We start from the raw sequence: 26,329 nt of genomic DNA on the forward strand, positions 1-26,329 counted from the left end.
TTCCATTTAATTAAATCTTTATTCAGTGAAATGATGTATAAAAACTTACAAATCTGAGAACTCAACTATACATGAAGATGATGGGATATTCAGTTTTAAACTTATACACAGAGCAGAACTAGTAGATGTTATTCCTCTCTCCCTCTCCCTCCCCACTTCTGTTCCTACTTTGTTCCTTGAGCCCTTCCTATTATTGGCCTAAGGGAACAATGGATGTTTTGACAATTTTCAAGCCAATGAGAATTTCAGGCATAAAATAAAAGCAAAGAAAGAACCCCCCCCCAAAAAGAACCCCAAAACACAACTTGATAATGAACAACAAAGCCAAATGCTTATCCCAAAAGGCAGGTACAGCCTTTCACCCATCTTTCTGTATTCCATTTAAATCTGATATCAACAAAATCTTGACTGTGGAGTAATTGCACTGTAGTTATATTCTATTTATATCTTCTTCCAAAAAGGTGAGTTTTCCAGAACACAAAGTTTCTTTTTTTCCCTTTGCATTTCTAGTGCTATGAAGAAATGTTATTTAATGGTACAAATGAATTGAGCATGGGTAACTGCTGGAATAGCACTAGAACTAGATGTGACAGCATGACATTTTCTCTACTTTCATGTCATTTGCTGTTCAGAAATATAATAAAATTCTGGGATAGTACTTTTAATATGATTTTTAAAAACATAGAACTAATTTATTTTTAAAAAGTACTCATAGATTTTTATCTCAAATCAAGTTTTTTTGGCTCAACTTGGAAAGAGTTAGATACAATTAGATAAGGCGTGTGCATTTATTTACCTGTTTATATCAAACATACATACAAGTCTCTCTCAGAAACACACATACTCACAAACTTTCCACATTTTATCCAATATTTTAAAAAAGAAAAGATTGCCATCACATTATTATTATTTTCTCTTTCAATTTTGTTGTTTTTGAAGGAGATACTATAAATAATGATTTTCTTGAATGGACATAATCTCAATGATGCAACCTGAAATAAGACACCTTGAGGAAAATTAAGTACTATTAAAAATGTCTTGGGTTTGAAGTTTTCCCACACCGCTTAGATTTTAAATAGTACACAGCCGTCTTGGTATGTTTGCAACTGTTATTTTCAAAAAGGGAGCCTTACTACTCAGGGAAAGTCATAATTGTACAATTTTAGCTTACCAAATTGAATTTTTATGTACCCTTCATTAGATCCAAGTATTCTTTTAAAATAATCTAACACTTCTCAAAATCTATTTCTTGAATTTGTAAGCACTACTAACCATTATCTGTCCAATTTTTCTTTGTATTAAAATCGACGAATTCCAGGTTCTAATGCACAAAGCCTTTTTCAGAGGGAGTGAGGGTTGAGGAAGTGAATGTGCGGAAAAGGAGAAAGGGGAGAGGAACTGTTTCTATCATGCCTCGGTGAACTTTATTTGTAGTTTTGGTTTGGGAAGGGGAAGGATAGTCTTTGTAAAAAATGAAAAAGGTGAAGTAACACATTCAGTCTAATAACACTGTTTCTTGTTCTTTTTTGATGGAAGCTAACACTGAGTGGTCAGGCTCTGTAACTTCTGAGTCCCCGCTGCCCAGGAGGATAGATCTCCCTTCATCAAGGGCAAAAACATCAGAGTTTTGATTTTGGCATGAATGCTTAACCACCTCGTTAGGTGTTGAAAATGTTTTGTCACACAAATTGCATTTGTAGGGCTTGTTGGTGTGTACTAACATGTTGTCCATCTGACTACCTTCCTCAAAGGTGCAGAGTTCCAGAGTCTGTTTGTCCACCATGGTGTAAGTGTCTATGCTCTGGTTCAGGCAGACGTGCCTGGCGGCCTGATTGGCTCTGCAGAAGCTTTTGTCACAAGTGCTGCATTTGAAAGGCTTGCCAGTGTGTATGTACATGTGCTCCCTCCAGTGGCTTTTCTGAATAAATTTACGCCCACATATCGTGCATTCATATTTCCGCCTTTTTACTTCCCTTTCTTGGTCGGCCTGCTCCAAGTTGTCAATGTCCGCAATGTCTGATGGTGGTGGGGTTTCTGACTGCTGCTGCCCATCGATGATTGGAGAATCAGAAATGTGCTGAAGCTCACTGTCACTTATCATGCCTGCTTCGGGCACTTCCATGGCGTCTTTTCCTAGGTCAACTGCATTGCTACAGAGAGAGAGGGAAACACTACTTTCTCCAGGCTGGTTTGATGTAAATGGAACCCCTGTGTGAATCTGGAGGTGCTCCCGTAAGCTATTACGGAGTGTAAAGCGACGCCCACAGAGGTGGCAGGCGTAGTATTTTGGAAAGCTTCCATTCCTTTTCATGATGCTGGGCTTGACGTGGGCTATGGTAAGGGATGCAGGTTGCTCATCTGAAGAAGATGCTTCCATGTTTGTTTCCTCCCCTGGCGGAGGGGGAGGAACAGGTGTGGAAACAAGTTCTGGAGACAGAGAAGACTGTAGTGGGTCAGAGGGGGTCATATTTGTCCGACTGACTTGTGTCAGATTTGAATTCAACTGAGAAAGTTGTGATCCCTCAGATATCTGTTCTTGGCTTATTCTGGAAGTCTGTGTTCTTGGTTCCCGCCCAAGTTTGTCAGTTGCCGAGGTAATCTTGTTGGCTTGCCTCACTTGGTGATCTGCAATTTGGATCCCATATAATGAAGAGGCTAATGGAAAAACTTGGTCCGGATGTGAAAAGGCTCCTTGGCTAGCAAGGCTGGCCTCCTGAATTAGTGGGTATGCATGAAGAAACTTTATCCCTTGTTCTAGTCGAACTGGGTCAATAAGCTGAGGTGCCATCTTCCCAGTGTACATCAAATGCAAAAGATAGCTGAAAATATCAGGCTGTATGTCAGTTGGTTTCAAACGGACGCACTCACTGAAAGAGAAAAGTAAAAAATATTCCATTGGATGAGAGAGGTGAGATGAACACAGGGCGGACTAGAAGTCTTAGTGCAGCTTGAAACTCTCAAAAGCTAAGCTCATTAAACTTAAGCTTTAATATTTGAAAGCTGCGCTCAGACTTTTGGACCACCCTGTGTAATGGTTTATTTTTCTAATCCTACGTATTTTAATAGGTTCATACTTTTCAAAGCACATGTACATGCACTAACTATAATACTGTGCGCCTCACAATACCATGAAGTGGGTAGACTAGGAATTACTATCATTTGAGAGACATCGAGTTAAAGATCAAAATAATATAGTGGAAAGGACAGACTATGAGTCAGGAAATTTGAGTTTGGTCCCACTTCTGTGGCTAACTAACCTATGCAACTAATCAAGTTACCATCTCTTTGAGGTTTAGATTTCTATGACAAAGTTGTACCACCAGAATAGAGAGCAGCAGCCAGGACCAGGACAGCTGCCTTCCAGGATGGGGTCAACTGTTGTTTTGCTTGATACCAGAGGACAAAACTAAGCCCAAAATGTGAATGTTGCTGAGAGGTTGATTTAGAGCTGGGAAAAGGGGGAAAAAAACACCTCTAGATAATTAAAACCAACCAAGAATAAAATGGGATGCCTGATAGGTAGTGTACAGGCTGGATGACCACTTGTTGGTGATGGCAGGATCACAGACTTAGAGCTAGAAAGGTATCAGAGATAAGGAGTTTTTATTCAAATATAGCTAGGATTAGGTGGTCTCGTCATTTCTTTAAACTTTTTTTGATAGTTGGTCTAGATTCTACTATATATCATAAACATAATAACAGTAATTGGATGGTCTTAAGAACCCACAGCTTTGTTAGTTTTCGTTCTCATATGAATTTAAAAGGGAAATATAAATGTTTGAACAGCCAAAGCTATCACATACATGTGTGTGTCTACACACATATCAACAGAAATATATCTCTCATTGGATCTAGCACATCTTATACATAAAACATTTACTTTTCAATGAATCAATTATTTTTCTTGGATACCTATAGTTGGAGCTTTGTAAGTCTTAAAGCACTACATAAATATTACCCATTATTAATTTCTATGCACTTTGCAATAAACTTTTCTTTAGAGCCCAAGATTCTAAAAATCCAGTATTCTTTTCACAATACTATTCATAATTTTTAAAATGTAATCCATTAACTTATTTATAAGTATTATTAATGTTCAAAGGTACTGATGTACTTATAATCTAAGTTTAGTATTATTTGGCCAGAAGATAAAGCCAGAAATGAGTTTGTAAAATTTATTGACATTTTCTTAAAATATTATATAAGAGCTAATCTGACAATCAAAATAGTAAAAACGTTAATACTTTTCTATTTTTTCCTAAAGAGGACACAGATTAGTCATAATGAAATGAGATCTTTCTCTATTGCTATTTTCTCACCTTAAAAATGGGAATAAACTATAAGTGCTCCTCCCTTTCAGTGACTTATACAGGCTTATACATTTTAGAGCTGGTAGGAACCTTGGAGCTCCTGAATCTATCTGCTTATGGTCACAAAGCCAGAGTAGATGAAGTGGATTTGAGCCTAGGTTTTCATGACTCTAAAGTTGGCTCTTTATCTTTGTCATGCTGCCCTCTACATTCCTAGAAAGATGTACAGAATAAGAGTATTTTAAATGGACTAGAGGAACTTACTGCCTTAAACAGAACTCTGCTATGGTTTCTTACATACTGTGGAGGCTATTTTTTTAATCATTTAAATTATCAACTTCAAATTTACATCTTTTTATGTTCTTCTCAAAGTTGGGAAAACAGAGAAGTAAGAAACAAAGTCTATGCTTAACCTCTTTACTATAACAAAGTTTCATCCTCCATTCCATTCATTCCCAGAGTGCCAAGTTACCGTAACTACCTACTGCACCACAGGCCAGATTCTGGTGACGTGTGGTTTGACTTTCAGCTTACTGTCTCATATGAATCCTTTGGCTAGAATGAAAACCAATGTAATTTGAAGTTACTGATATAAACGAAAATGATTGTATACATTTTTAAAGTCATTTTTTGCTTTCACCATAGTTCTTCACTTAGCCATCAAAAGTGAATGATTTTAAAGTATGTTAAAAATATAAACTGCTGAATAGTAGATTTTGTCAGACGGATGTGCTTCATACACATGGTTTCTTTTTCTTGTCCCAAAATAAGAGTGGTAACTCAATGGGCAAGTTAGCTTTAACATTTACACTGGACCAGAGACATCTAGTGGGAAAATTAAGACATAAAATAAGGCTGCCAGATAATTTGAAGCAAGAGCTATTTTCAATTTCATGGTTTTTTACAAATGGTCAGCTACATTTAGTAGATTACTTATATTTCACTGGGTGAACTATTTATTGCTTTTCTTTCTTTTAAAGCAGCTTTTCATTTCTGTCACTCTTGATTATCACCAATTTCTAATTCAATTGGGTAAAGGTGGGAAAGGCATTTGTTACAATTCAGATATGTGTTTAAATTAAGCTTTCTGGCTAACTCTGATATATTATAACCCATGACTCTTAAAATAAGCATTTTGAGTTATTGGTATTAATATTTAATAAATATTTATGTAGTACTCTATATTTTAAATGCCTTACCAGCAATCAACTTTTAGATATTGCTTAGACTTGTCACTAATTAGAATCTACTTTTATAATATTATTAAAAATTCAAAATAAAAATCCATGTTCTTTACAATACCATCTTAATTTAGTGCATTAATTCTTGTTAATATTGTGGGATAATATTTATACTTACATAATATTTATAAAATCTATGAAACATACAGATAACAGAATAAGCATTTTTAATGTTTCAGGTTAAAAAACCCATCCTAAGTGCTATTAATTCTATCATTCAATGCAAGGTAATATCTTTGAAATCTTGGTGATGAAAAGATAAAGATAAAGAAAAGATAAAGAAACCACTGCTAATTTCATGAGGCCTAGGTCTAACAGGGAACAAAAAGTATTCATGAATAAGTATAATACAAGGGTGAATGTGAAAAAGTGCAATAAGCATGGTAAAGTATTTTAGGAATTTTGTGTAAGAAGAAGCTAATTTTTCATTGCAGTGGTAAAAAAAAAACCCTCTATATAAAAGACATGCTATATTTAAGATGGGCTTGTAGGGCACGTAGAATTTTGCCTGAGAAGTGTCTGTGTAGTATGGACATTAGAAATTATGATAACAGCAAGAATAAAACCAGAGATGAGAAAATGAAAGAATGTTCAAAGATCAGGGAGTAGTGAATAGCATTTATGTAGAAAAGCAGTACAGTAAGATAGATGGAGTCAAATCATGGAAGGCCCTCAATGCTAAGCTATAGGAATATAGAATAATCTGATCAAATCAGTGCTTTTGGAAAATTAATTTGGTAGGAATATTTAGGAAGGCTTGGAAAAGATCACACTAGTATCAAGAAAACTGAACAGGAAGTCATTATCATGGTTAATTTATGACATAAGAATCTGAACTATGGTGGTGTTATTAGGAATGGAAAGGATGGGATAAATGTCTTTCTGGTCATTCTAACTATATTTGACATGATATGGTAGAATGTTGTCAGAAAGTATTCATATGCTTTGAGCCTGGATAACTAAGAGGATAAGAAAATGCACAAAAATATAGAAATTAAAAAGAGAAGCCAAAATTTAGAGAATTAAAATAACAAATTCATTTTTAGATATACTAAGCCTTGGTATTTGCTAGCTATATTGAAGAATTATTTTAAGGTGATTTGGTGATAGTGGGATATCCAAATGGAAATGTGTGACAATTGAAGCTATAGGATCGAGGTTCTAAAGGCAGAACAGAACTGGAAAAAGAATTTGAGTAATTAACACGAGGCCTTTAATTATCAGGTGTGATTATTAAAAGAAGAGTGAAGAAGCTTAAGAGCATAATCCTAAGGAATGGTTACATTTTGTACCAGGAATAAAGAAGAAAAGCTAGCAAAAAAGACAGAGGGAGAATAGCTAGCGAGGTAGTGCAAAGTCACAAAAAGGAAAGGGAGTTTCAAGATGCAGGGTGTTATTAACAATGTCAACCATTTTCAGAGGCTAAAGTCTAAAAAGAAAAGCCATTGCCAAATCTGACAAGGATTCCATGACATTCAAAAGAAGCTGCTTCAGCAGAGTGGTCAGGGCAGAAATTAGATTATACGGAAAGGGTGGAGAGTAAAGAAATGGTGGCAGAGGAGAAGGTAACTCTTTATACAAATATGACAATGAAAGGAAAGAGAAGATAGCAGGACAAAGGGGAAGAAATGTCAAGGAAAACTTTTAGGTCAGGTGACACCTGAATATGACTTCTTAATAGGAGCCAGCAGATGGAGATTAAAGAAAAGGGAAGAGAAAGAAGCTCAAGGAAGGTCCCAGAAAAGCCTTAGTCAATAGATTAAGAAATAATATTTCTATGGTCTGAAAACTTCTCCAGATTTGCCTTTTCTTTCCCCTAATCAGTTGAGGATGAAGGGAATTTTTTTTTTAATAAACCTTTACCTTCTGTCTTAGAATTGAGGCAGAAGAGTGCTAAGAGCTAGGTAATTATGGCTAAGTGACTCGTGATAGGATCACACAGCTAGGGAAGTATCTGTGGCCACATTTGAGCCCAGATCCTGACTCCAGGCCTGGAACAATATCCTTAGTGCTACCTACCTGCCTGTCCATTCATCTGTCCTTCCTTCCTTCCTTCCTTTCTAAAACTCTTACCTTCATCTTAGAATCAATACTATGTAAGGTTAGGCAATGGGGATTAAGCGATTTGCCCAGGATTACACATCTAAGAAGTATCACATTTGAACCCAGGTCCTCCTGTTGCTAGGCCTGGCTCTAAATTCACTGAACTTCCCTCTAAAAGATCTTTTTAAAGGAAATAGATTAAAGGTGGAAACTAAAAGGGAAACATAGAATAACACTGGTTCTATCCTTGCTCACCCCATATCCTGAAGGATTGTGATATTGATCTTTGGGAGGGTACTCTTGAGGGAAGCAGTCAAGTAAGAAATTGAGTTTTGATTATTGTTATGGAAAGTTAACCCCAAACTGTATTTTGCCATACAGTTATTATCTTTTCCTTGGTGAACTATGGCAGTTTGAACATTTCTTTCTCTAAGCTGGAAATGTTTGGGTATAGAATGTTAAATGGATTAAAATAGTTTCTGGCAGACTTTTGCCTAAAATGCAGAACTTGGTAAATTAATATTTCTTTGAATAGCAAGAGCCCGGCTTGAAATAAAACAGCATGAAACGGTAATGGAATCTGTCAACATTTTTAAGAACTAATATACATAAAATGTTTGGATGTATAGAAAGAGATCCGGAAGTTCTCTGCAAACTAAGGACAGGAGAAGAGAAGGTATATAATAAAAGCTATCCAGAACTGGAGAATTGGCACAATAGTAACTGAAGATAGTCAAGATGATGAAGCTGACTAAAATAGCAGGTGCATTAAAATGGCCGACAATAAGATCCACGTTGAATTAGAGACACAAATGAAGCAGTGAAATTATGAACTAGAAGAGCAAAAAGCAGTAGATGTTAGGTTATAGTCACATTATTATCAACCACTGTATTTACCTGGTCTGATGGACAAACAACATCTTAAAGTAATTGGAGAACGAAGCAAGGACTGATTTGTGTGCCTTGAAGTAAACATCACCGATAGCAACCGTGCAGTCACACAGGAAACCAAACTCCCGCTGAGCGTTTAATTGTTGCAGCAGAATAAGTCCATGGTTGGCCAAATCCATTTTTTAAAATCTGTAAAGCAAATGGTTTTCCTTAAGAAAGGTAGTTTCCCTTCAGAATTATGAATCATTTTTGCATTTACAACAGTAACAATATTTTGAATGCATGCTTTTCATCTTATATATTTTAAACACAAATACTGCAACATCCAAACATTTGAACAGGTACAACTGACTTTAAGGGTATATATGGAAATATATGTGTGTGTGTGTGTGTCTGTGTCTGTGTGTGTATATGCATTTGAATTAAAATTTCTCACCTAGACTGCTGGGACACAAGAGTTCCTAATAAAGATCTCACTGATAGGTCCATGGCAAAGCAAAGTTTCCTCCCAAAATTCTAGCTCTTGCTTGGTCTCTACTGGTGAACTACTACTACTACTACTACTACTACTACTACTACTACTACTACTACTACTACTACTACTACTACCACCACCACCACCACCACTACCACCACTACCACCACCACCACCACCACTACCACCACTACCACCACTACCACCACCACTAGGAATATTCTTCATCAAAACTCACTCTTTGAATGACCTCAATGGCAGGATTATGAATGCAATCCTTTCAGTCACTGAGCAGCTGCTGATGAAAATTTTTACAAAGTCTGAAAATTGACTAGGTGGTGGTAATGTTGAATTCTTTTTTTAAACCTTACCTTCTGCCTATTGGTTCTAAGGCAGAAAAGTAGTAAGGGTTAGGCAATGGGGGTTAAGTAAATTGCCCAGGGTTACACATCTAGGAAGTGTCTTTGGTTTGAACCTAGGAATTTCCATCTCTAGACCTGGTTCTCAATCCACTGAGTTACCAGCTTCCCCTGGTTATACTGAATTTTCTTAAGAAATCTAAAAATATTTTTAAAATTTAATTAACTGCTCAAGATTTTTTGTAGGGTTATAGCATTTATACTTCTATAGTTATTAAAGCTTAAACCTGCATTAAGTTGGTGTCTTCTGTATTACACATACAACATTATCAATACTTATTATCTACATGTACAAAGAACTTTAGCTCCTACTCTATTATCACAAACTGGTCCATTTCTACTGAAGGTATTAGGAAGTAATAAACTTTGTTTTAATTTGTTGGTGGATCAATTTAAATATAGCATATGAAAAGGTTTTTAGGTTTTACATTTTAACAATTGTGTATCTCTTGTCCTGACATCACAAAATGCATGACTTTGAGTCTTATCTTTTGCTCTATCTCAAAGTGGACTAAAGCAAACATTTGTAGTAGAAAAATCAGACTGCAAGAATACAGTCATTGATATAATTATTACTTTCCTTTAAAAGGACCAAACAGGTATTTTAGGTTTTCAATTTGGGAAAAACCTACGAGACTAAGAAATTAAATGGGAAAATATTAACAGATGGAAAGGTAGAAAAGCAAATAATAGAAATATAAAAGCCAAATGAGTGGAGGAACTGAAAAACAAAAAGGGAATAGGACTAAATTCCCATGGGTAACAGCATGGAAACTGGAAATGAATAACTGATATCTTACAGAGAAAAATCTTGACTTGCTCAATGTAAAAAATAAAATATCATGTAGGCAGAACTTTTTTGTTATGGCACACCCAAATGGGGGCACTCTGTCATTCCAATGTTCAGGAATTAGGGTTTACCTTCAGTTGTAGGAAAGCAGTATATATAGAGGTTAGCTGCTAGATCCTTATTTTCTCTCCTGTTACTTCCCTTGATATTCATTGTAACTAGATTTCTTTTACATATTTTTATTTTTGAAGGAGAAACAAAGGCCCTGGTGACTTATCCTGGTTTATCCTGATATCTGTACTGACAACTAAAGAATGAACCTAAAGAATGAATTTTTTAACATGCAAGGGATGATAGAAGATAATTGATGATAATGGAACTCAGATTAAATGCACTAAATAGTTTACTGGATGACTGATACTGGAACACATTACCCTTTTCTTGATGAAGAGGTGATGGACCACAGGTGTGACTGTTTTAGTCACGATGCTGTATTAGATAGTTTTGTTTAGCTGTTGGATTTTTGTTATTATTATAAAAGGGGGTTCTATGGAGAGGGGGAGTTATCATTTTGTGAATGATAAAATACTTCATAAATAATTCATTTTTGAAAACCCTTACCTTACATCTTAGAATCAATACAAAGAAAGATAAGAGCTAGGCAAAGGGAGTTAAGTGACATATGCAGGGTCATACAGCTAGAGCATGTTTGAGGACATATCTGAACCCAGGCCTACCTCTCAATCCACTGAGCCACCTAGCTGCTCCCTGATTAATTTTTTAAAATATCAATAAACTGGGATTCAGGATACCTAGATTCTATCACTATCCTGAACAACCAGTTATTTTAGCCTTGAGCAAATCTTTTATTTGTCTCATTTTCTTCATCTATAAAATAAAAAAGAACATTTTGAAAACATTTAAAAATTTACTGTGCACCTATTATATGCAAGGCATTGTGTAGACAATGGGGATGCAAAGATTAAAAAAAATGGACCATTTCCTTACCATCAAATTTATAATTAAGCAGAGTAATGAGACATACACAAAAAATTTTGAAAATGATTAGCTATCTTTAAATCTCAGGTCACTCTGATCTCTTAAGGAAATAGGATTACTTATTATTAATAATAGTGAATGTTTCTAGAGTTTTACAGTTTTTTAAGTTTTTTACATATATGCTCTGCCATTTCTAGTAGGAATTAGAAGGCTTCCTGAATGTAGAGGTCCCAGAGAAGGATCTTGAAATAGAAGGATGTCATTAGATGGGGAGATATGGAAGATGGAGGCAGTCCTTCCAGATTTAAGGGATGTAAAGGCAGGCAGGACAAAATTAGGGAAGCACATAATCCAATATGATTACCCTATCAAGTGTGTGAAAGGGAGAACTATGGAGTAAAGCTAGGCAGGTAGACTGATAAAACATTGTAAACAGTTTTTGAAGGGCAAGCTAAGGAAACTATATTTTATTCACAGGTTGATAGTTATAATGATTTCTTAGTTTTCTACGGTTTTAGAACTCACATCTACTAATTATAGTCCCAATGTTCTGGTCAGTGTTGTAAGTTTTTGAATGGTTTTTGAACCTGATCACATTAGAAAAATTAGTTTATCAGTGAAGTGAAGATGGATTAGAGAGGTAAGAGACTGGAGGCAGGGAGACCAGTAGAGAAGTGAGAATGGTAGCAGCAAGGATGGAAATGAGGAGAATAGGCAAGATGGAAGAGACATTTCAGAGATTCAAGTAATAGAACTTGAAAACAAATGGGAGGTAGGAGGTGAGGAAAATTAGAGAAGTCAAGAATGAACCTGATTTCACCTCTGAATGGCTAGGATAATGATGTGGTGCCATAAACAGTAGTAATTAAATTAGGAAGAATAGGTTTTGAAAGAAGGATGATGAATTCAGCTTTAGATATCAGGTTTTAGTTATTAGTAGTACAACTCATGGTTTGAAATGAAAAACAAGAATTCAGAGCCACAGCATTAGCTGGAGTTGGAGAAGAGATTTGGTTATAATTTGTATGGTCTGACAACAGAGAACACTGCAGAGATTAAGAAGAGTCTAGAGGGATGACCATAATTGGGGGTGAAAGGACAAAGAGGAAGTAGTTAAATAGACCAAGAGGACAAGTTTCAAAGATAGGAAGAAAATTAGGAGAGAGCAGTATTAAGGAAATCAAGGGAGGAAAGAGTCTCAATTAAGAAGAATGTGGTAAAAATGGTGTTAGATATTGCAGAGATGTCAAGGAAGTAACTGTTAAACTTGGAGCACAATTTCTACCAAGGATAGGAACAAAGGTCAATTTACACTGCCACTGAGAGTGAATGAGGTCATAAAAAAATGTAAGGAATAGGCTTTAACATATATAAGATCCCTTCCTTGCTTTAACATTTTATGATAACTCTAAAGCAATTTCCTCTTTTTTCCCAAGGATAACTTGTAAATTCCAAATCATAGAATGTTCATAGGTCCAGCCATGACCTGAACAAGAATTTGGTTTGCAACATATCCAAAAATTGGTCATCCAGCTTTTGCTTGAAGACCTGTGGTAATTTCTGTGATAGCAAAAACTTGGAAACAAAGTGAGTGCTGATCATTTAGGGAATCAGCAGTAAACAGAGGCATCACGATATAATGGAATGAGTACTGTCTTTGAAGTCTGTAGCCCTGAGTTCAAATCCTGCTGTTGAATACTACCTGTCTCATGTAGAGCAAGTCACTAAATCTGAAAAAAAATTGATTGAATCAATGCAGACTGAAGACAAAAGACTAGTGCTCTCCAAAAAGGAGAGCAGAAGATGGTGTGAATTTTAGATTTTCTATGCCCTGATTAGTTTTTAAAATCTTAACTAACAGGAATGTCTACACCCCTACTTAAGGATTGTGTTGAGGAGGATGGCCTATGACCGACATGTGCTAGCAAGTGACAAATAAGAAACAACTGACAGACCCCCTGGGCTGTCCTAAGTCAAGCTTAAGCTATCATTGGTACATGTGAGACGCAGGAAGTGATGTAAAAAAAGAGTCTACATATTTCGTGTTTCTTCCTCTCTCTGGGCTTTTGGGAGACGTGGCTCTGGCTCTTGCACAGGACATGGCTCTGGCTCTCTCACAGAAATGTGGCTCTCACTCTGTTTCTTTCTTGTAAAGACATTGGTCTCTGTCAGCAATGTGGAGAGTGCTGGGCAGTGTTTGGCGTCAGCATGCTAGGTGAGTGAGTTTAGGCTGATTCCTTTTTCCTTTACCTTCCAAAACACTATCCTCTTAGGAAGCCCCTAATCTTCTGAGGAGGCCTCATGGCTGAGTTCTCTGAACTTCCCTTGGCTTAGGCTAGGCCTGAGAAATACCATACCCTTTTCTCTCTCTCTTCTTATTAATTCCTTCCCTCTATATTAATTAAACCACCATAAAATTCCCAAACTGACTTGAGTATTTTTATTGGTATTTGAATTAATCCCTGGCGACCACTAGTATAATATATTCAGTAAAAAAACCCTAAATTTACCCCTTACAATGGCCAGTGGATTGGATGGAAATGGTCTGGAACCATTTTCCTTGAAAATGTCCAGTCTTCAGCTATTACTGTCTAATACTTTCATACTTTGTCCGCTTCTACCTCTGAACAAGTTCTCACCTTTTGTTGGTGTCTTGGGTGATCATAATCTGAGATTCAGGCACTTCTATCAGTTATATAAGGGCTGTTGGTAAGATCCCCCATCCCTCATCTTACTCTCTCCACCTCCTTCAGGTTGGCTCTAGGCTGTAGGCTAGTGAGTCAGTGTAGCCCTTTTGTTTTCAGTGGGACAGTGTTGCATAGTCAGATCCTCCCTGCCAATTCCCCTTTCCTTCTCTCTCTCTCTGTCTCTCTCCCCCCACCCCCTTATTCTCTTAAACTTTAATTTCAGTTGTAGTAACAAATCTAAGACAGAAGGGCAAGGGCTAGGCAATGAAGGTTAAGTGACTTGTCCAGAGTCACATAATTAGGAAGTGTCTAAGGTCATTCTGACTCCCGGCCTGACCTTCTATCCACTGTGCTGGCTAGATGTCTCTCATAGATCTCTAAAACATTTCCTGCTTCTGTCCCCTTCTACTACTTAAAAGGCCACCACTTTACTTCAGACCCTTATGATTATTTTAGGCCTACCCACACTATTTTAATAGCCTCCCAATTGGTCTCTGTGTCTTAAGTCTCTTACCTCTTCAATCCATCATCCACATAGCTATCAAAGTGATTTTTGTCTACAGCACTGACCTGACCAGGTCACTCTCCTACTCAATAAATTCTAGTGGCTCTCTATTACTATTAGGATCAAATCTCAATTCCTCTGTGTAGCTTTCAAAACTCTTCACACCCAGCTGTGTGACCCTGGGCAAGTCACTTGACCCCCATTGCCTAGCCCTTACCACTCTTCTGCCTTGGAACCAATACACAGTATTGATTCTAAGACAGAAGGTAAGGGTTAAAAAAAAACAAAACCGAAAACTATTCACAACCTGGTTCCAATGTACTTTTCCAGACTTAAAAAACATCACTCTCCTTTTGGTAGTCTATGGTTCAGTCAAACTGGCCTTCGTATTGTGTTTCAAAAATGGGATTCCATCTCCTATCTACAAAAATATTAATTCCAAATTAATGTAAGACACAGAAAAAATAAGATGTATTTGGGGAAAAAAGGATATGAGGCAATGCAGAGTTCAATATTTAAGTATTGGAAACAATGCCAACATTTTGCCATAAAGTATTTGTTTGGCAAATGCTACCTAAGGAAACCAAAAAAGCCTTCCAAAATCTTTATCCTTCAAAAAGATTAAGCATGACATTTTCTTCATGTAGGTCACCTTAACATTTCCTGGCAAAATGCTTAAAAGTTGTTTCTAACTTAGATATATTAAATATTTTTCTCTAACAAAAAAAGCAAGTGTATTTGCTAACCTTTTAGTAATATGCTACACACATATATGTGTATATATTTTTAAATATACACACACATTTAAAATTAAATTTTATTTATTTCAATTACATGCAGTAATAATGGCCCACAACTTTTTTCTGACTTGGGCTCTTTCCCTCCCTGAGGTGGTAAATAGTCTGATATAGGTGTATATATATATATGTATATATACACATACACAATGGGGTGGGGGGAGACTGTACACTGTGAGTGGAACTGAGAATTGATCCAACCATTTTGGAGAGCAATTTGGACTCATGACCAGAGTTATAAAACTTTATATACACTTAGGTACCTTGGCTATTCCCGAGGAGATCAGGGGAAAAGGAAAAGAATCTATATGTTCCAAAATATTTATAAAGTTCTCTTTGTGGTGGCAAAGAGCTAAAAATTGAGGGGAAGTATACATCAACTATGGAATGGCTGAACGAATTGTGGTATATGATTGTGATGGAATACTACTACACTATAAGAAAGGGTGAACAGGCTAATTAAAAAAAAAAATTGGAAAGACCTACATAAAATAATGAAGGATGAAATTAGTAGAACCAAGAGAATATTATATATAGCTACAGAATATTTGAAGAATAACTTGTGAATGTCCCACCTCCAGAGAAAGAAACAATTAAAGCATAATTTATGTATACATATTTTTTTTTTGGTCTGGTGATATTTTTTATGGTGTGTGGAGGGGTTGGGGGGCCAAGGAAAAAGAAAAGAAAATAAAAATAAATAAAATTACAAATCTAAAAAATGCACATAGTCTAGACTTTCAAGATAATTCACCTTAAAAAATTTTACTAATATATTATTTTTATACACATTTATTTTCTCCCAAAATGTTTTGATTTTATTATTAGTGATTTAGAACACTTTCATATGGATATTAATAGTTTCCTGTTCTAATAACTATTATTCTTCTTTGACCACCTATCCATTGAGAATAGATGTTGGTCTTATATATTTGTGTTCCTTCTATAAAGATTCCAGACAAAGGTAGCATTTTAACAATGAGAAGTGAGTTAAAAAAAGAAATATGCTATATCAAGAGAACATTTTGAATAGATATTTGGACATTTCCCCAACATTATTTTGCCCCAAATGTTGTAAATATGTCACCTACAAAAATTCTCATTCACATAATTAAAAAATTTGGAAACAAAATTTAAACTTATTTTACATCTTCCAAAATAAAAGTTTGAGTTCCTTTATTAAAAAGAAAAACTACAACATTTTTGTTCACTTTTGAGAAGTGAGCTTTGACATTATAGAAGATGGAAAATTACTAGCCAAATTTCAACAAAAACATAATTGGGATTGAATAATGGGCATCATGACAGTACAGCTAATGATATGCTTCTTCCATTTGGAGTTGTAGATCTTTTTAAGTTATCTTCTTTAACTATGAGAAGCCACTTCAAGCAAGTTATTGAAACTAACTTGAGATCATGTATCTATGAATTATCTATCCTAAAAGATTATATATATATATATATATATATATATATACATACTGGGAGAACATGCTCAAAATATTTTTAATGACTGAAAAAAATTTGAAGACCACTCCTATAAACAATGACTATAACAACAAAAATTAAAAGAACAGTGCAATTTAGTTTAAGATGGTATTATTTTGGACTGTCATATGAATTATCTATATAGAGACTACAGTTCACTTAAACCCCCAGATCTTTTTTAGCTGAACTGCTTATGCAACCATACACAAACTGTACTTGGGAAGTTGACTTCTCAAACACAAAATGTAAAGCTATTTTTTTCATCTTGTTAGATGTGGCTCAAAATTCCATCCTGTTGGATCATGACATTCATTTGTGAAGCCATAAATATGATAAATTTGTCTTATTTGTTACTATCCCAGTTATTGATAAAAACATTAGACAATACAGGATCAAATATAGGTCCCTGGAATATTCCTTTAGAAATTGCCTTCCAGGGGGCAGCTGGGTGGGTCAGTGGATTGAGAGCCAGGCCTAGAGATGGGGGAGGTCCTAAATTCAAATCTGGCCTCCGACCCTGGGCAAGTCACTTAATTCCCATTGTCTAGCCCTTACCATTCTTTTCATTCTTTTGCCTTGGAACTAATACATAGTAAGGGGGGGGGGGGGGGGGAGAAAGAGAGAGAGAGACAGACAGACAGAGCCAGAGCCAGAGCCAGAGCCAGAGAGAGAGAGAGAGAGAATTCACTCTTTGGGGCTGGCTAATCAACCAGGTCTGCAGTCACCTAATTTCTTTCATGTGGTGTGCATCTCTATGTCTCTTCTACAAGAATAAGCATAAGTCTGTCAAATGCTCTAACATTTACATAAATTACATATTCGCCATTTCTTTGACTTGGATTATCTAACACCACTATCAAGACATTTTGCAGATAAAAACCCACCTATGATTTAGTTCTTATAAAGTTGCCTGCGGCTCTCAGATGGTAAATAACTTGCCCATACTCAGACAGCAAGTGTCAGAAGAAAGGACTAGAATCTAGGTTCATATATATGAAAAGTGAAGTAAGCAGAACCAGGAAAACAATATAAACAATGACAATAAAGCAACATGAAAACTGAAGTTAAAGGCTGTAAAATTCTAATAATCAGGTTTAGCCCCTAAGAGATCTCTAAAGAGACATATGACAATGACAACATCCAGCAAAGCTTTCTACATTATTTTGGTTAAGCCTATCCAAAAAATAGCAGGTGCTATTATATAATGTTCCTTTTCCAGATAAGGAAACTGAGACTATGGAAGGTTAAATGATTTGCCCAGATTCACACAGATAAGTGAGGTAGGATTTGAACTTAGTTTCCGTGAGAAGTCCAATTTTTGCTACTCAGTAGTCTCCCTTCTTTGCTAGACTTTGAGTGTGAAACAGTGCCTTTTATATATTAAAGTGAAACTTTTATAGAATTGGTTAGTTTTGCTGAATTTTCTTTTAGAAAATTCTTTAAGGAATGGTTCACTGGGAGGAGGTAGGAAAAGGTTACATTAGAAAATTAGATGGTATAAAACCAAAAATAGTATTAATAAAGTTTTATTAGCAAATATATTCTAAAGGTAAAGGTGCTAGATTTTAAAGCTATCTAATTTTTGCATTATATCACATCATACCACTGTGCTACTTCCATTTATGTGAATAGCTGAGGATTGACTACAGCATTAAATTATTTCTACTCGTATTAATCTAGCACTTTTTATTCTAAATGTAATAGGCTTGGTTCTTCATCAAGTTACTCATTTGTTGTATGTGTGACTGAGTTCTGTTACACTCTATATAAACTGATTTTAAATGTAAAAACAAGGGACCAAATTGCTCAGGGTCTCATTTTGGAAGTTCTAAAAACTAGAAAATCCCTCAAATTTTGCATTTGAGGAGTGCTCTAAACTAGAGTTTAAATCTGTTGTACTTTTGATTCTTTTTAAGATTTCATAAATTAAGAGGAAATCTCATGGGAAATATACAGGATACCAGCTAACCTTCCTCCCACCCCTAAATGCCTAAATGTAAGATTAATCATTTCAAGTAGATTAGGGCATTCTTCAATAAAACCACAGATTAAGAGATGGAAGAGAAGCGGTTGTTCTAATCTTCCCTTTCCCCCTCATTTTTATAGATGAAGAAACAGAGGCTAAATGATTTGCCAAGGGGAACACCTCAGGTGACTGAGGTAAGATTTCAATCCAAGTTATTCTTGACCACAAGTCCACTGCTTTTATCTACTGAGCTGCCTCAGAACTTCAAAGCCATATGTAATTTCATTAGTGTGACCACTCCTTCCACCAACAAATTCCAGTCCTTTCAAGAGTATGGACTGAGATGTTGTAGCCAGACTTCTAGTGATGAATCTCTATGAAATGGGTAAAATTAGTTCTTACACGACATGATGGGTTACCTAATGGACACCTATCTTTAGACTTTTCCACCTTGGTAAAACCAGCCCGAAGCTTGTGTTTCTACTGGCATAACCTTTGAGAATTTAAGATTAGATTACTCAATGGGATGAAATATTGCTCTGTCAACTTGCAAATTAGTAACAGTTGAGTACTTATGTGAACAGAAATAGCAATTTTAAAATAAAACAAATCCTTAAGATTTTCATCCTTTTATTTCTGTGTTTTAAGGACAGCTCTGTGTGAAGATGGGGTGGGATATACTGGAAAAAGTAGGTGATTTTAAAAAAAAGATATGAGTTTAAAAAATCAACTATCTCTTACCCACATTAATAAATAGAAACAATGATGTGGTCAATGTCTGACTTTGTTTGTTTGAAACCCTTACCTTCTGTCTTGGAGTCAATACTGTGTATTGGCTCCAAGGCAGAAGAGTGGTAAGGGCTAGGCAATGGGGGTCAAGTGACTTGCCCAGGGTCACACAGCTGGGAAGTATCTGAGGTCAAATTTGAACCTAGGACCTCCTGTTTCTCAATCCACTGAGCTACCCAGCTGCCCCCTCAATGTCTGACTTTGGAAAAGAATACATTATCCTCTTTTGGTAGCTGATTTGTCTCAATCATATTAAAAATTATTTTTAGACAATATCTGCTAACACTTCTAAACTACAGAAAATACATTGACACTACTTAACTGACACAATAGGAAGATGATAAGAGCCCAGAAAACACCCTGGTTTCACATCTGACATTTGCCAAATAGAAAGGGCTTTTAAAAGGGAGCAGTAGACTAAACTATAAACTTGCTTATGAAATCTAATGAAGGGTGATGGATGATTGTAATAATATTGCTGTATCATCTCAATACAAAAAACCAGTGGAGACTAAAACCAGACTAAAGAAAGCTTGACAGTCAATATCTAGCTAAGTGAAACCATTTCAAGGGTATCAACAAATGAAAAATGAATACAATATTTGTAATAATTTTTGACAGTTTTATCCACGAGGGGCAGTGACATTTAGATCCTAATAGCTCTGGTAAGGTACTTAGAGAAGAGGTACAAAGATGATGGAAGAAGCCAGACTGGACCAAGTGTATAGAGATCTATGCTGCAACTTCACGCAATTTTGAGGACATTAAGAGAACGATATAAAAGGTATATGAAAGAGGGGAAGACATCAAGTGGAAAAAATGTAGACCTTTAAATACTGAAACTTGTCTGAGAGAACTTCAGAAACTATTGATCTACACTCAACAGTTTACTCTATTTATTAAAAAGTCTTTAAAGATGAATCAAGAGCCTCATTACTCAAGAGGGGTACCAGTAGGAAAAAAAGGTTGTTGCAAGTAATATTCAACAATGGACCATCTTTACAATTTCACCATTAACTGATAAGATTATAAGACCTGATTGTGTTTAATAATTGCTGATTATGAAAAAATATTTGATTTAGTAGAACAGAGCACTTTCCTAGAGGGTCTTTTTTACAAGGTATCTTTCCTATAAATATCAAAATAATCTCATACTCATTGGATAATGTAATAATAGAAATAACACTGATGATTCACAACAAAAACATGGATATGCTTTGTTTATCAAAGGTATTTGACACTGTCATGGAAAGAGATCCCCCAGAATCCATTTTGAAGACAGAGGTCCTGTGGATGATGAAATATTTCAGATGCTTGTTTGTGGATACTGTATCATGCCCCAAAATAATGTACAGCTTCCTAGAAGAGATCTGGAATCACTGAGTTTGGGTCTTTCAACACACATGGTAAAAGATCAAATGGAAGAATGTTTACTGCCCAGATTTCAACATGACTTTGAACATCCTAAAGAATCTACTTATTAGCATGTAAAATAGCAGGTGGACTGAAGTTGAAAAAAAAGGGGAAGAGAATGAGCTGGACTGCTTTTAGGAAACAGAAAAAGTTCCTTTAATTACTTCTCCCACCCTCAGTTTTCCATGAAAGCAAAGACCCATTAAAAAAAATTCTAGCATTCTACTGGTTTTGCTAAATGGCAGCAAATGCCTCCAAAGAATTATATCACACAAGGCAATGAATAGGCTTATGGTGGGGAAAGCTGGTTGTAAAATATGACTAATGAGGAACCTCTGAGTTAAAAGACATCCTGAATGATAGGTCAATGCAAGAAAGACCATCTTCTGTGTTGAAATTATAAATATGCAAGTATGGATGAATGAGCTATGGATTCACTGAGTATTTTAAATCAACCAGGAAAAGTCTGATTTTTAAAAGAAACTTAAACCTTTATAAATGAAAAAATCATTCTAATAATTTTTTTCCTTTATTCATTTTTGGAAAGTTTATTTTTTAAAAAACCAGTTCCAAAGTCAAACATAGACTACACATTCATAAATTCATAGAAGCTTAAGAATTTAAAGGAACTTCAGTTATTATCTATTATAATTTCAGATGAAGAAATAGAGTATCTGGGAAAGTATGTGGTATGAAAAGACTCATCTTTTTGGAAAAAACTGCCAAGAGCAATATAATCTCTTAGGTTTCAGTTTCATCATCTGTAACATTAAAATGTTGGAGTAGATATGCCTAAATTCCTTTTATGGTTCTAAAATATATGTGCCTATGATCCCAAGTGACTTGCTAAAAATGATAAAACTAAGCCAGGTCCTCTGATTTGGTAGTGTTTTTTGTACTCTGATTTTGGGATTATCACTGGATATAATCTTTATTAGCAACAGTTATCATGAGATTATTGAACATTAGAGATCAGTAATGTCATATAATAGGTTTCTGGGGTCGGGGAAGAGAAAAAAATGAACTGTTAGCCATTCCTCATGGAGAAGTGGTGAGACTTTCTGTGAGCTTGGCAGTAAAGAACCCTGAGGGAAACCATAGTCCAGGTCGAGTAAGAACAAAGGACAGGAAATAGGTTGAGGTATTTTATAGGAGACAGGTTCTTCTCTAGCATCTGTCCTACTTGGCTAAATTTAAAAAAAATCATTGCTGGTATTATTATCAACCCTGGTATACAGTCTACTAATATTAGAATTATCTGCATATAGTGCATTATCTATAGGAATCAGCATTATCTCTTAAAATACATATGTATATATTTGTAAAGGTTCTATTTGTTAAAAAGGTATAGATAATGAAAATTGCATAGTCTAATGGGTGCATCCAGAGATTCAAAACTTCAAGTTATCCCAATATTATTATAATTATCTTGGGGAAACACCATGAGAAATTTTTATTGCTGGGGAACTATGAGAATTTAGAAGAGGCAGCAAATAATACCTTCAGGTAGCTGATTCCAAGTCATTACCAAACAGTTGTCTCCCTATGTCAGGAGTAATTTGCACAGCAAAGTACTGAGAGCTCCAGTGCTAAAGGTCTTCAATTTTATTTTTTCATCTCTTACACTACATCCTCCTTCTCTAGAGAGAATTAGGTGCAGGAGGCAAATGGTTGGGTCAACAAATATTGGGGGCAGATCACCAACCAATAGGAACTAAGGATGTCTAGTGTGGATTTAAGAAAAAAATATTTGGGGAAATGGGCAGTGAGGAAACACTTCTAGTATTTGAAGCTCTTCAAAGACAGGTTTTAAAAAAATTTCTAATTTAAACCATTACCTCCCAGATCTAACAGAGTTCTATAAAAAGGAGGTCCCCACGAAACATTTGCACTTCATGAAGTTAAATTAGGTGACTAGACCATAACACTCCCTCATTCAAGAAGCTTCAGTGGTTCCAACTTAAAAAAAATGATTCCTCTGGCATCTAAACTCTTTCAGTCTGGTTCCAATTTACCTTTACAGGTTCATTTAAATTACGTTCCCTAAATTTACCTTCAAGCCAAACTCCCTTCTTTCTCCCTATATAATACATTTAAGTTTCCTTGGCTTTATCCAGGTTTACTAAAGGCAGTCTTCCTCTCCTTCCTCTTCACTTGTTTCTTAGAATTCCTATTTCTTCAAAGAAAGGAACTGCTTAAGTGCTACCTCCTAATTCTTATTTCTCCCTTCTCCAACCTCTTCCAAATTATTTTGTATTTACTTATCTACCAACATGTAATTCCTTCTCCAGTAGAATGTAAACTCCAGAAAGGCATATATTTGTTTTGTTGTGTGACTTGTAGTCTCAAAATTTACCACAGTACCTGAATCTTTTGTGTGGATGGGAGAGTTCCTAGTTTACATTTCACTGGTGTGGGAAGCTCCCTCTCCTAATGGCAACTGATCTGCAGCTTGATGGTGTAAACTTAATAAATGCTTGTAGAATTCAATGAAAAGCATCTTCAATAAATCACTTAAGGGTTATCTTTTGGAAAATCATTGTAGACTTAAATTACATTTTATCAACCTAAGACCAGACTGTTGAGTATACTGGGAATGGGAATTTATCATTAGATATAAATTCCACTATGAAAATTCAATCAAAGCTGACAAGTAGCCTAAATAGTTATTATAAACATTTTCATTGACATCCAACTAATCTCACTTAAACCAGTTTCATACTTCTCAAATTGAAATTTTATTACGTCTTTTTACCTGAAACTCCACCAAGGACAAAATGACTGTCCATTTTAACAGAGAAAAAGACAAATAATGAAATTACTGGTAGTTCTCCAAAATTGTTTTTAACTTTATCTCCAATAACTTTACTGAAAGATTTGGTACTAGTCAAGCTCATTCTATAATAAAAGTGCTGCTTAACCACCAAAACTAACTTAAAGGGCAAGAGAAGCCTGTAATTCACAAGAGAATTAGGAATTTAACATTATTCCTTAAGTTATCATAATAATAATTGCACTTTAAAAACGTCCGAAGAAATAAAATTATTTGGGAAATGACTAGGAGTGCACCGCTTGTTTCAGTTTCAGGGCCTCCTCCAATTCACTAGTAGCAGAAATCTTCTATTACATAACATTGTACAATAACGTGTATGTATGTGTGTGTGTGCGTATTTGGTATTCTTTCCTTTTCCCTCGGATGTCTATTCAATAACATCACAGCGCTGGGCTCCGGGAGATGGAAGCGAAGAATTTGCCCTCGCACTTGAAGGTGAAAAGCAGCTTCAGGTCACTCAACCTTTCCCACACCCCCTCCATAGGCAGCTGTTTTGCCCCCGAGGTTCGGTCCGTTTCTTCCTGGGAGCCTAAAAACGACAATTCCGGTTAAGCCCCGGGAGCGCAGCTCAGTCTTCGCCTCACGCCCGGCGGCAAAACCGCCCGAAAGCCCGACAGAGCGCGAGGCATTCTAATCTCCTTTATCGGAGGCACAGATCTGGAGGGCCGCGGAAACCCGAGCGAGCCAGAGAAGCCCCCGAGGGGCCCGAGCGAAAAACCACCGTCTGCACGGAGCCAGAGGAGGCGGAGACAGCCGGTTAAACGCCCTGCCAGCTGTCTGCGGGCGCTCATCGGCCCGGTCCGGCCCAGGGAAGCGTTAACGGTCGTTTCCCGAGGGCGGGAGAAAAGCAGCTTCCCGAGCGCCGGGGTCAGAGCCAAACCCGGAGCCAGAGGAAGGGGAGACGGAATAGAGGCGGGGCCCGCGAAGGCATCCCTCGGGCCGGGAGGGGCAGGGGCAGGGGCGGGGGCGGAGGAAAAACATGCGACACTCCCAGCCTGCGCCGCTCGCTCCCGCGCGCGCTCTCCCAAGTCCCGCGGAGTTTAACACAATGCCTACGCCAACGCCACGCGCACCGCCCCAGAAAGCTCGATTAACCCGGCGCTGGAGGAAAAGGAGGGGGAGAGGAGGGGAGTGCGAGCCAGAAGTGGGTAGGCCGGAAGCGCGCGCGAGAGCCGGAGACAGCGCGAGACCCGGGTAGGCCGGAAGCGCGCGTGCGCGCCCCCGCCCGCGAGCAGGGAGGAGGAGGCGGAGCCGCAGCACTAGCGGCAGGAGCTGGAGGAGTCGCTGCAGCTGGGAGAAGCGCCAGAGAGGCCGGGCCTGCTCCGGTCTGACCGGATCCCTCCCCTCCCCCTCCCTTCCAGTTCCCCTCCCCCAAACCCACTTCCGCAGCTCGCGGCCTCGCCGCTGAAGCAGCAGCAGCAGCAGCCGCAGCGGGAGGAGGAGGCGGAGGCGGCGAAGTGTCTGAGGGGGTAACGCACCAGACGGGCCCTTCTCTCCAGGCTCCAGCGCGGGACTCTCACCGGCCGCCGCCGATCGTGACAGACCTCGCGGTTGCGGCGGGAGGGGAGTGGAGAGAAGGGGAGGGGCCGGGGAAGGGGAACGGAACGCGGATTGCCCCCCCCTCCCCAGCTCCGCCGCCCGCCCTCTCGGCTTCCGTCCCCTCCCCCTCCCGAAAAGCCCCGGATGAAGCCGCCGCCGACTCGCCGCCGCCGCCTGGCTCCGGGGGATGGTTTTGTCAGGCGGCCAGAGTCCCGGCGCCAGGCGCAGCCGCTACCACCCCCACGGGGCGCACCCTCCTCCCGTTTTCCTGAACCGGGCCCTTTGGTTGCCCCAGTACACCCGCCTGGTCATCACCTGGAGCCGGGCAGGGTGGAAAGGGGAGCAGGACACGACTAGCTGGTCGTCTCCTTTGTTGCTGTCGCTGGGATCGTTGACGAGCCCCGGCCCCTGCATTTTCCCCGCTTCCCCGTTTTTCCGGGGACGGGGCAGGGGTGGCACGTGGAAACCGGGGCCCTGGGACCATGTCTGTACCTGCTCACCTGGTGCTGCTGCCGCCGCTGGGAGGAGTGTTAGAGGGGGCGCCGCTGTGCAGCCCCGGCCGCGCTCTCCCGCCGCCACCGCCGCCGCCGCCGCCGCCGTCTTCTCTGGCTCTAGCTGCTGCTGCTGCCGCGGTCGGTGTCTCCGGCGCGGCGGCGGCGGCGGCGGCGGGGCTTTTCCTGTCCGGTTACGTTAAGGTCACATGACCGAGAGCGGAGCGACTTGTGCAAAGAGGCTGAGAGCGGCTCCCGCCGCGGGGGAGGGGGGAGGCGACGAGAGCTGTGGCGGCAAGACCCCCTCCCCCCCCTCCCCCGTCGGCTCGCCTCCCCTCCCCCGCTCGCCTCCGCCTCCTGCTACTCTGCCGCTGCCACGGCCGCCGCCACCAGCAGCAACTGCAGCAGCAGCAGCAGCAGCAACAACAGGGCTACTCCCACCCTATCCCCCACTCAGCCAAACTTCTGCAAACCATGTGGGACCAAGGCATGGAAACTTAGAACATATGATGGCTGGTGGTTTTAGTGTCAACTCCTTGGTTTATAGAGGGTGTTTAGAAGGGGCACATTTCTGGTATCTTGGAATGTGGAGGGTACCAATCCTTCAAACTCTTTAACCAACTAGATAATGCATGCTTGTTTTTGACGCCTCT

At 38.3% G+C, this 26,329-nt stretch overlaps 1 protein-coding gene across 3 annotated transcripts; it reads right to left on the minus strand.

Moving 5' to 3' along the window:
• On the minus strand, positions 1 to 25,912 carry ZBTB2 (zinc finger and BTB domain containing 2). 3 transcript variants are annotated; one of them, XM_007484737.3, is made up of 3 exons: positions 25,686 to 25,912; positions 8,492 to 8,674; positions 1 to 2,867 (listed from the first exon to the last, which is right to left on the minus strand). In XM_007484737.3, exons 2-3 carry the CDS (start codon positions 8,662 to 8,664, stop codon positions 1,496 to 1,498), a joined length of 1,545 nt encoding a protein of 514 aa, XP_007484799.1. In that variant the 5' UTR covers positions 8,665 to 8,674; positions 25,686 to 25,912; the 3' UTR covers positions 1 to 1,495. The 3 variants fall into 3 exon arrangements, with proteins under 3 accessions (XP_007484799.1, XP_016284436.1, XP_007484800.1); XM_016428950.2 differs by having other exon boundaries at positions 25,678 to 25,912; XM_007484738.3 differs by lacking the exon at positions 25,686 to 25,912 and adding an exon at positions 25,125 to 25,258.
• Positions 25,913 to 26,329: the final 417 nt, after the last annotated feature.

Source organism: Monodelphis domestica, chromosome 2 (assembly GCF_027887165.1).
Source record: "Monodelphis domestica isolate mMonDom1 chromosome 2, mMonDom1.pri, whole genome shotgun sequence".
NCBI lineage: Eukaryota > Metazoa > Chordata > Mammalia > Didelphimorphia > Didelphidae > Monodelphis > Monodelphis domestica.

What these genes read in the sequence shown, in the direction of transcription:
- ZBTB2 (XM_007484737.3), bottom strand. Translation starts at nt 8,664, where the DNA reads ATGGATTTGGCCAACCATGGACTTATTCTGCTGCAACAATTAAACGCT. An exon ending in TTGTTTGTCCATCAGACCAG is followed by an intron (nt 2,868 to 8,491) that starts GTAAATACAGTG and finishes TTTCTCTTTCAG; the next exon opens with TGAGTGCGTCCGTTTGAAAC.